The sequence below is a fragment of the Lissotriton vulgaris genome, chromosome 10 (assembly GCF_964263255.1).
Source record: "Lissotriton vulgaris chromosome 10, aLisVul1.2, whole genome shotgun sequence".
Lineage (NCBI taxonomy): Eukaryota > Metazoa > Chordata > Amphibia > Caudata > Salamandridae > Lissotriton > Lissotriton vulgaris.
The window spans coordinates 49,110,563-49,122,676 of record NC_141698.1 but is presented as its reverse complement, the minus strand read 5'-3'; the positions used below and the strand labels follow the sequence as shown (position 1 = coordinate 49,122,676).

The 12,114-nt window shown below is 44.6% G+C and overlaps 1 protein-coding gene across 2 annotated transcripts in view; it reads right to left on the bottom strand.

Annotated features, from left to right (window-relative positions):
- The window catches only part of ARAF (A-Raf proto-oncogene, serine/threonine kinase), a 173,591-nt gene that overhangs the window by 17,552 nt on the left and 143,925 nt on the right, over positions 1-12,114 (bottom strand). For both annotated transcript variants that reach the window (XM_086940425.1, XM_086940424.1), the window contains exon 15: positions 1,311-1,445. In XM_086940425.1, coding sequence (XP_086796551.1) covers positions 1,311-1,445 — 135 coding nt within the window. The remainder of the gene's footprint in view (positions 1-1,310; positions 1,446-12,114) is intronic.

The window sequence follows — 12,114 nt, the reverse complement described above, 5'->3', positions numbered from 1 at the left end:
ATCCAACACTGGCATCATTGTGGGTTTATCAATATGAGAAGCTTGATACCAAATACCCCTTTTTCAGGTGAAGCCATCATGTAGTTGGGGAACACATTTTTACGAGTATCCAGTGCATGTCTTAAGATGGCTTCCCTGGTCACGTGTACTGGCAGTAATAGGACTGACCAGCACAAGGGCCTATTTGCTCATGCAGGCATGCCCTCACATGTAATATTCAGCACCCTGCCTTAGGGCTGTTACGGCTGGTGTAGTGGTGACATACAAATATCACAAGTAATGATAGGGGATATGACACACAGGGATGTGTTACATTGTTTACACTTTTGTCTGCACCGAGGCATGCAGCCTACAATGGCAGTCTTGCATGTGCTTGGCGAAGGGGTCCCTTAGGGTGGCATAATTCATGCCGCAGCCCTAAGGGGCCCTCTTTTGTACCTCAGACCCTAGGTACCACGGTACCATTAACTAGGGACTTCCAGAGGGTACTAAAGGTTTTGCCAACTGGGGGACCAATTGAACAGTTTTGGGAAAGAGCTATGGAACTAGGACCCTGGTTTGCAGAAACCCAGTGCACTTTCAGTCAAAATCACATCATTTACCTTGCAAAAAGTGCCAGTGAATCACACATTACAAGATTAACAGATTAAAACTGCATGTATGGCAAGAATCAAAAGGTGGTCATCTGATCCAAGAAGCAGAACTTCGCAAGAGTTCTTGAAAAGTGCAAAATTGTGTTTACCACGTGCAACCCTTTGCAGTTTGTGATCCTTTAAATAGCAGGTATTAAGGGTTACAAAACCAATGTATCAACTTTTGAAGGATTAAAGTGCGAGTTGACCATGCTTTGGATACAAACCTCATATTTGCAAACTACTGATCGATCTTGGCAGGGAGTGCTTCACAAGTTAAAACATTAATAATTTTACACACAATTCCATGCAACATTTTTTTTATTTGAGGGTGGGGCTTGTGGGACATTCTGCAATCCCATTCTAGCATGTATTTTCTCATTTCCTAAACTGTGATATTTTTGCTACACATGGCATAATACTGACTAATGTATTAATGCTTGATAGTCAATGTTTTTTGCACATGGCGGCATGCAACTTTACTTCAATATGCATCTAAAACTACTCTACCCTGAACCATTACACATCCTTTTGACTCTGGTCTCCAAATGGATTATAATGGAGTGGAAGGAGTTTCATTCACTCCTTGCATGTGCTAATGTTACTGAGGCTGCTTCATTATGCTTGGACTGCTCTCTCATGATTTGCATGTCAAAGTTCTACACCAATAGTACTGACCTGGGGAAAGAGTGGCCGTTCATCTCTCTTGAACTTCAGACAGTTCACCAGCAGTCTCCTCATTGCCTTGGGGCAGTTGTTGGATACCTTGGTCAAGTCTGGTGACAGGTACCCACGCCCTACCATGAATATGATCTGCAGGACAGAAGCATTAGGATTTTAAATATCACACAAGCCAATCCCCCTTTTCACAGAAATAAAATGTAACTTCAAATCATACTTTATTCGGTCGTTCCGACCATAAAAGTGCAAGTGCTAACAGTACATGATTGCAAAAATTAAAACATTACAATGAATTTGGTATGACCAAAAAAGTGCAAGTGCTTACAGTACGGAACCTCAAGTTTGAGTACATAGCAAACGTTTGCAAAAAACAATTACAATAAGTTGTTAGAAAAGGTGTAACAATCAAGACTAAATCAATTAAAAAAGACAAGTTAAAAAGAATAAAAAGTCCAGTAAACATGGGGAAAGCCCCAATGGAGTACATTTAAAATCCTGCTAAAATCACAAAAATAAAGGTGAGACTCTGTGCTACGTTGCAAATGACTGCATAGTTCTTGTTAGGAGGTTTGGGAAGATGGAGTGGAAATTGTAAGTTCACCAGTTCACATCTTTAGTGTGAGCCTTCTAATTATCCACATTTTCCCAAGCAACTTGGCTACTGCACAGAGACCGCCGCCGCCTGCAAAGAGCCCCGCCTGGAGAGCCGGAGACGAGTACGGGTGAGTGGGGGCCTACTTCCTTTGCTGAGCTGCGAGGGATCCGAGTGGGAATTCTGAAAATATCGAGCCCCCAAAGAGTGGGGTTGGGGGGGTTCTCTATGTGTGTATGTGCATGCGTGTGTGTGTGCGCGCTCGGCGGGGTGGGGGGGTTCTCTATGTGTGTGTGTGTGTGTGTGTGTGTGCGTGCCTGCTTACAAGGAGCCAAGGGAGACAGGAGATTGTGAACGTGCGTGCGATCTGATCCGATTCTGAAAGGTTGCGCGTGCACATCACTTGTCTCCTGTCTCCCTTGACTCCTTGTAAGCAGAAATGATTACAATAGAGTCTTGCAGCGACAATCACTTTTCAATCGGTTCGCAGTGCGAGACCTAAAAAGGCCTTCAATCTTCTTAGGACTGGTAGAGTGCAACTGTCTGGGAATTCTCCAAGTCGCCTTGTAGCTGGCTATCTATATAGTGCTCCAAAACTAAGTACACTGCAGAGAATCTAGGCAAACCTTACACGTTAACAGAGGCAAAAAATATACCACTAAATGTTCTCTTTTGTGATGGTGTGGGAGAGCCGTTTAAGCTCATCAGAGGGTAGTGCTCAGAGACAATAAATGAGACACACTCAAATAAATCCGAGACCAATTTAGAAAAATAGCTTGTATTTTTATATTAATGTTGATACCAAGAATTTCGCAAGCATGTAATTACCTTTTTAAAATAACAAATTTCACAGGCAAGTAAAATGTTCACTTAAATGCGTCTTTACGCATAATGCTTTCCTAAGGGGATCCCCCTCAGGACTTTAAGGTGGTAGGGAGGGAAGGTCCAAAGTACCACCAGCAGTTAGAGTTTACCTGCCCTGGGGCGTTTGGGTGCAGAAGTGCTGGTCAGGTTGGTAGACTTCCACGATACACCGAAGAAAGGGGGGGTGGGTACCTAAACACAAACTGCAGAGGAGTACTTGGGGACAAGTCCAGGAGCTCCCAACAGGGGGCTCGGTTCACAAAGCCAATGGTTGCAAGGCAGCATAGTCGGTTTTCAGGAAACCGGGCAGGGGTGCTCGGGTGCAGAAGGGTTAGGTTGGATGGGCTGGTGCGTCGCAGCTCCTTGTGGTGATCGGTCTCGCTGGTTGAGGGTGCAAAAATCAGGACAGCTGGGCAACTCTGGAAGGGGGTCACCGTGGAACTGATGTCCCTAGACGGATGCTCATTCTCAGTGCCACTGGAGTACGGATTGGACTCAAACAGGCTTTGGTTGCTGCAAGGGGTGTCCCAAATATTGGTGCTGTTCACCTCCGGTTGGTCCTGGCGTCTTCTCACTAGGTGGGGCGACTGATTAGACCTTCTGGAGCATGGTGACCTCTTTCTGCTGCATCAGTACGATCGGGGAACGGCAGCACAGTAAAGGACTCTGCTGTTTTGATGCTTGCGGACTGAAGGGAATAACTCCTTTACTCTGAAGGAGAGTGCTGGCAATTTGCAAAGGGGTGGCAGTCTATCAAAATTCTTATCAGAGGTTTTTCGCAGCTCTTCTTTGTCCTTTTCCTTCTGGGTCCATCAAATCAGAATTCCAGGCATCGGGGGGGACATCTAAACACTCAATTTAAGGGTGTTAAGGGGAGTGACTACATGCCCTATATGAACACGGCTCCTGAGTAGCTAATTTTCCCACCTGTTCCAGTACCAAATGGAACTGGGATGGGCTTTCCCCAGTCTGCGGGAAGCAAGGGTTGCATATCAAAGGCGGCAGAGGCCTTTGAAGCCTCCTGCCTTGTTATGCTGATAATTAGCCAGCCTATTTGGGAGAGTTGACAACACCTCCAGCCAAAGCGGGCATGGTTTCTGCCCTTATCGAGCTTGTGCGCTCACCTATAGGTGGTCAGAAACATGCCTGTGGTGCAAGGCTGATCTGTACCAGTCGGCCAGAGGTTGGTAGGTTTTCAGGGGGCACCTCTAAGGTACCCTCTGAGTGGATGTATTAAAAAAATCAATCACTGGAATCAATGTGGGTTTATTAAGATGAGATGTTTGATACCAAGCACCTTTTGTTTCATTAAAGCCATCATATAGCTGGGGAACTTGTAATGACCAGTGCACAGTACATATACTCAAGAGGGCTTTCCTGTTCGCCGGCAAAGTCCAAGAATCGACATGGCCATTACAGGGGAATATCTGCTCATGCAGATATGTCCTCACTTGCAATATAATGCACCCTGCCTTAGGGCTGAAAGGCCTGCCTTAGGGGCGACTTACATATATTGCATGCAGTGTCTGCAAACAAGGCACACAGGAGCGGTGCCATGTTGTGTCTTCAATTATGTCTGCACCACGTCACAGAGCATGCAAAGGCAGTTTGATTGAGTGTGGTGAGGGGTCCCTTAGGGTGGCACAAAACGAACTGCAGCCCTTAGGGACCCTCTTTAGCATCCATGCGCTAGTTACCAGGGCTACCATTTACTAGGGACTTATAGGGCTGCTAAAGGTATTGCTAATTAGACAATCAATTGTACAGTTTTAGTGAAAGAGAGCTGGCACTGGGGACCTGGACAGCAGGTATAAAACAAGCATGACAGTTGGATCAAGAGTAGGTGTCACTAGAGCCCAGGAGAGAGCTAATGTGACCTTTGGCACGTATGTGAAGGAATAAACTGGTGCAGGCAGGGAGCCGGACAGGGACCCAACTTAGAGGCCAATTAGGATGGCGGTGAATCTGCATCCTCCTGGCCGGCGGAAGCCACCGCCGGCCTAGAGGATGCGGATTCACCGCCGCGGCCACAGAAAACACCCACCGCCAGATTAGGATGGCGGTGGGACCAGCGGCGGATGGCAGGTCCATCTACCGCTGATCCGCAGGGTGTGGAAGGCTATTTGGTGGCGGTGTTTGCAAGACACCGTCAACCAAATTACGATGTGCATTGCAACATGCTTTTCCACGGCGGCTTTTCCGCCGTGGAAAAGCAGGTGGTCTTTGGTGTTTGGGGGCCCGTTGCAGGCCCCCAAAGTGTCGGGGGTGCACAAGGGGGGTACCTATGGTACCCCCAGCATTTACATCGACAAAGCAGCAGGCACCGCGCGGTGCCTGCCGCTTTGTGCATGTAAATGTAAAACATGCATTTTTTACCTTGCGGCGGGTGCTGCTTTAAGCAGCACCCGCCGCAAGGTTAAAAATACAAGATGTGACCGCCAGGGTGGCGGTCACATCCTAATTGCACCGGAGGGACAGCCGCTGCCCCTGCGGACGGTCCCTCTACCTTACCTCAGGGGTGGCGGACGGACGCAGGTCCGTCCGCCATCCTAATGACCCCCATAGTTAGTTGGGGCAGAGGCTGGGCCTACCAACTTGGGGCCACTGCAATTCCATTGTGTCTGACAGCATTCCAAAGTCCAGAGGGGGACAGCATTGCCCAGAAAAGTTGCATCATGGTCTACTTGTAGTACTCTACAAGCTGCAAGGGTTTCACAATAGCCTGGGGAACTCTGATGTGCTTGGACCAGCCTCAGAATAAATTCAAAGTCAGAAGAGAGTCGCAGAGTCTGGTCTGTTGAGTGCATACTGTCACACTTCTCCTTGGAGCAGGAGCGACGGGACTGAGAACAGTCTTGCTTGGACTGCTTAATTTTTTTGTGAGACTTTTCTTGACTTACCCAAAGCCAATGACTTGGAGGGGGGCTGAGACCCAGAATGGGTGTGGCCCACAACCAAATCCATCCATTATTGAACCTATACGAGATATCCTACTGCTTGAGGTAGTTGTGCGGTGGTGTCCTGTTAGAGCTTTCACTTTTTTTCTGTTTCTCCTCTATTTCAGGTAGGGGTCTGGTGGTGTGCCCGAACACTTGGGGAGGCCAGCTTCCAAGTAATTCTTCTTGCACGGAGCCTATCCTCCCCATGACAATTGGAGTTCTTATTAAGCATCACTTGGACAATGCCAGTGCGAGTTCTGAGCTCAACTGCTATCAAGTTGGGACTGCAATAGAGACTACTTAGGAGGAGGAACATGGCTCAAACTTTCTGGTTCAAGTCTCTGAAGCAAAAAGACACTTGGTCCATATAACTGCACCCAGCGAGGCAGAATGGCTGAACCTCTCAGTGCAAAGGGTCCGGCTCAAAGCTTTGTTCAGCAGAGGATTTGTACCTCAATGCCCAAACAAGGAGCTTGGTTTGTCTCTGTGAGACAGAGCTTACAGAGCAGGAGTAGGGTTTTGTTTCTTAAGGTACTCAGCTTCACTGTCCTTTCCTGGACTGTGTAAACATAGTCTGGGTGGGACAAGTTATCTGGCTACTCATACATACATACCGCTCAAATAAGACCTGTGATGCTGACCTCCATGTGGGAAGGTACCTGGGGGCAGAGGTCTTCACAGTGCCTCATGGACTCTAGGTAGCAATGTACCCACAAGTTGAGAATAGTTATGGCACCTAATTGGTTTATGGGCGTCCACCACATGGTGGCGGTCTCAGCAAATTCTTTAGAGCACACCACGAAAATTTAGCAAATAAACTTCTTGAGGGAAATTATGAAACTCACTTGTGTAATGGGTAATAGTTAGAATATGGCACCAGAGGCGGTGGGTGTTGCTGGGTGCAGTAGAATATCTTGGGCCTTTACACTTATATCAGTGTCATCTTAAGAATGTTTTGGGGGCACCAGGCAATACATATTTTGGGTGCTCCTGTTCAGAACAACTATGTAGTTCATAACCCATTTTCTGGAAATTCAAGATCCATGATGCCAAACAGTATTGAATAATATGTCAAAGTGCTGTGTGTCGATTTAGATACCTTATATAGGTTTCCAGATGTATGCCCTTATATAGGCACAATTCTCTTTGCCCTTATTTAGGCATAGCAATCCAACCCTTATTTAGGTATTATCCATGCTAACCAAATACAGGCATGGTCACCTACATCCGTCCAACTACGTCACCACGAGTTCTTTGAAAACCAGACTCTTAAGCCTTTAGGACTTTGCTTGGAATATTGATTTCTCCATGAACTCCTTTATTATGCATGAACATCTATTTCTAAGGGGTTCATTCATGGCGTTCCTATGCCCGACTTGTACGTCAATTCTGGCATTCCTAAACACCTTCAAGGTATAAATATACCTTCACTTGCTCTGGCAAACTAGAGTGCACGGTACGGTCCAGATGCATACTTGCACAACGCAGTTTGCCACGGCAAGTTCGGAAGGAGATCGAGCCCCCGCCTGACTCACTGACCAGACACTGTCATCTTCCTCGCAGAGAATCCAGCTCCAGTGTTTCTGACTCCCCTTGCGGGGTGTTAGAGATCGAGACCCCGAAAGAGATTCCAACCTCTCTCATTCTAAGGTATGGAGCGGACTTTTGGCAAATCTTGGCAACACCTATCTAAACTATAGCGAAGCAACACCTACTTATCACCTCGTACTACACTTAGGTCAGGTACACTGAGGTAGAACTAGCTAGAAGCACCAGTTGAGTATTTATATTTTAGCCTGTGTTATTTATGTATGTATTTTTATGAATAGGTCATAGCTACTAGTCATGCTATTGAAATATTATTTTATCCTACTGCTAACGCTGTACGTATTAAACTTCGCATTCTGTCTCCCAATTGTAGCAGCTCATATCTCTTGCATGAGAAATAAGACTGTTCAATAAACCCTTTTTATTGAAACGCCCGTCTCCCCATTTCTGTGCAACTCTGTAGAAACGAAGCATGCACGATTGACTGAGTGAAACTGTTATCGTTTCTGAGACTGTTCCGATTCTAAAGGGAAACAAAGATGTCATGTTTATGCGGTTTTCAGAAACTAATCCCTACTTGTTCTTTCGAGAAGTTTCTAGTGACTTCTGAGTTAGCTGGCACACACAAGTAATTAAGTTTAATGTACTTGATAGAGGCATACTGACCTCAGTCCTATGACAAAACTATAGTGTACATTATTCCAATGCGCATAGCCTATCAGGGATATAGGAACTACACTACAAAAGAGTGAGATTGAGAAATAGACAGAATCAAGATAGAGAAAAAAAAATCAATTGCCCACTTTGCCCATGCCTTAAAATGTCTGACTTATATTTTTACATTTTAAGCACTGGCGCTCTGTCATAAGGGTAATATTAACAGCAAGGTCGATGTTACATCTGAAACTTATAAAAACTCCAAAGAGAGGGTACACTTACCTTGAGCATATCCCATTCATCTTTTACAACCTTCCCTCTAACACCCAATCAACTCTTTCAAATTTACATGCTACACTACTCGATGACACCTCATCATGATAGACTGTAATAATGGATACCTACTACAAGCAACAATCTAGAACGGGAAACATCCATTACAACACAGTCATTACATCGTACTACTTTTACAATGCAACTGCCTTTACAACGCATGCCATTACATCGCATGCCATTACAAGGCATATCATTACAAGGCATATCATTACAAGGCACATCATTACAATGCACATCACTACAACGCACGTCACTACAACGCACGTCACTACAAGGCACGTCACTACAAGGCACGTCACTACAAGGCACGTCACTACAAGGCACGTCACTACAAGGCACGTCACTACAAGGCACGTCACTACAAGGCACGTCACTACAAGGCACGTCACTACAAGGCACGTCACTACAAGGCACGTCACTACAAGGCACGTCACTACAAGGCACGCCACTACAAGGCACGCCACTACAAGGCACGCCACTACAAGGCGTGCCACTACAACGCGTGCCACTACAACGCGTGCCACTACAACGCATGCCACTACAACGCATGCCACTACAACGCATGCCACTACAACGCATGCCACTACAACGCATGCCACTACAACGCATAACTTTGCAATGCATACCTTTACAACGCATTATAAGGTAAGTAATGGAGCTATTTTTAGTTTTAGGGTGGGTATGGGTTTTGGGGTAGATGGGAATAGTAATTTTTACCCCTACACTATCCATCACTTTCCCTACTGTTCCACTCACTGGAGTGGAAATAGTAATGTTTATCCCTACACTACCCAACAGTTACCATACTGTTGCCCTAAATGTATTATGCGTTGTAATGGTATGCGTAGTAATGAAACGCGTTGTAATGGTAGTTTGTAAAAATGTGTTGTAATGGCATGCGTTGTAAAATCATGCAATGTAATGGTAGTTGTGATGAAAAAAGGTGTTGTAAAAGCTTGCGCTGTAATGTCATGTATTCATCTAGGACCGTGCCTCCGTAGATCAATAACTGAGTCAAAACCTCCGTAAACAGGTATCCTGATAAGCTGGAACTATTCATCAAAAAAGAATCCTACAACGGGACTTAGGAAACTGATTGATGCAACAACACTGCTCAGCATGGTCAAAAATTTGCGACTGGTCACGAACCGACAGTACAGGCAGAAGCAGTGGTCAATTTCTCTCTTCACAGGTTGACGCCTCGAAGAAGGATCTTTCCTTTCCATTGCTGCCTGCAACATGTACATGCAACCAATGCTCCCCTGAATGGAGTCCACTGGATTGGCAAACGGTGTTGCAAGATCACATCTACACTAGACAGAACAAGTCCATATTTCGACAAATAAACACATATGTTCTTCAAAACCCTTTGCATCAACCACTGGGTCATCCATGGCACAGGCGATCACTATTAGCAAAAATAATCTGAATACACACACCCATAAGTAGTCTGCTATCCACTTCGGAAGTACCAACTGTCTTCCAGAATCACCAGACACTACGCATGAAAGGATCCTCGTATTTGACACAATTAGATGAACCTCGGAACTCAGTACTGATACACATTAGGAACCTAAGTGAAAAAATGGCCTTCAGAAAAGACACCTTGTTAACATTACGGTGACTATCGCAGAGCAATAGGTATCTTTTACTGACAAAGGCACACAGAAGTAGAATGGTGTCAGCTGCCAACCACTGGAAAAATAAAGGCTCACAGTGACCTTGCATACCCTCAATAAGAAATATAAAAAAATGTTTATGCATATTTCAGCACATAAAAATTGTTTAACAATGCTGAACCTATCCGTTATAATTGAATGGGCTTATGACTGCTTCATTGGTATTCAAATCTCCACTGACAGTTTTGCTGTGAGCAAAACAGGAAATAACAATTGGCTATTTGGTCAAACATCAACTGAATGTTGTTAAGTTCAGCCATCAACCACATTCATGACGATGTGTTTCTGTTTTCTAAGACATGCATCTACTCAGTACTGTACACTGAAGCACAAAACAATATTGCAGCATTAAGTGAAAAGGTACATTATCAAAGTAAATGACTACTTTAATAACCTTAAAGCATTAATTTAGAACTTAGTCAACAGAATGCATCTTTTCAACTCAATTTGTAAACAGTAATTCCAGGTATGTATTAATAGACATGAAATTATAATGAGTATTTCTCTAAGTTCTTTCAAAGGTTGCCAAGTTATTTGTCTTTTGCTTGTGACAGAATGCTCAGGTGCCTTGCTATTATATCAGTCATGGGAAACATACATTACAACGCAACTTTTAGGACGCACTATCAGCCATACCTATGTAGGGCACAAATGCTTTGGTATCAGGATGCGCCATGAATTGTATATGTAACTGCAGCTTAAAGATGTTAAAGTGCTTCATGGTAAATGCAAAAGTGCCATCAGCTATGAGGTACAGCTAGACAAACCCCTATCATTACCCCTGTCTGGAATGACAATGACAAGAACTAAGGAGTACAGCGAGGCCTACCCAATCTACAAGCTAGAATTATCCAATACCGGTCTCCAGGAGGGTGTTCAAAGGCAGCATCCACTCCACATGTACCTTGTCACTTCTTACACAATTAATTATTTCACAACAGCTCTAACAAATTCCCTAATCAGAAAGTCCCACGCAGCAGCATCTAAATGATCATACATTCCTTACTACGGTCTTGCTTTCTTAAATGAGCTATTTCTTTAGTATACTTCACATCAAGCACCAAATAAAAGCCAATAAGGAGGTTTAAAACTACCTCCTCCCCTCAAGTAGCTTAAAATATTAATGCTAGCTACAAAGGTGAAATTAAGAATAATGAACAGCACAATCTCTTCTGTCTTTTCATGGCTTCTGACATAACAAACAAATATTTATTTATTACAGACCGACTCACCTCCTTGAGAGACCTTTCCCTGCACAGACAATGTGTATCTTGTTATACAATTTCCTACCCAACATACAATAACAAAAGGGCGTGAGGTGCCACGCTTCCACTGTGCTCCCTCACAAGTATTCTACACACGAAAAAAGCGAAAGAGAAAAGTAAATCCAAAATAAACAAACACTCTCTAGGAAACACTCATTGGTTTTAACCTCTTGTGTGCTCATGACGGCCTGGTTTCGTCATAACGGCGCCGCTCCGCCCACGCACAGTTAATTCCCCGCCAGGCCGCAAACCACTGCTAGGCAATTCTGATGGAACATATTCTTGACATCAAGTAATAAGCAGTACACAGTGATTGATGCTCTAAAAAAACTGCAGAGAGCCTAAGAGGGTCACATGAGCCTATTTACTGTTTATCTTTATTTTCTTAGGTTAAAGAATGCAGCTTGTGCTGAAGTTCCTAAGGTTTCGGACTATGCTGTTATGAAAGTGTATGGTTTCCATCTACAACAGAAATGATCACTTCTACAAGTGACGCAAGGAAGGAATATGAAACTTAGGGTTGAAGAACAAGTTACTTGCCTTCAATAACGCTTTCTCGAGTAAAGACTAAATTTGCCCGCAGACTCTCTTAGAATTATCCGCAGTTGTCAGACTGTTCCGGAAATATTTTATGAGCAGTACTCTTGCATGCCAGTAGGTGGCGTCGTTCGGCTTCATGAGGCATCTTCAGCCACACCAGGAGTGACATGCTTGGTGCCTAAATAGGCGAAACTCAAGTGCGCTGATGTCAGTTTCTTTTCGTAACCTTCCATGCCAGAGCAGAGAGCCATCATGAACACGGAGCTCTGGTGTGTGGAACAAGGCCCTGAAAAGGGAACAGTCCTGTACCTAAAAATCTGTCCGTAGAGCTGGGAGGATGGCTGGGTCGGTAAGGAATCTGCAGCTATATAGCGTTGATAC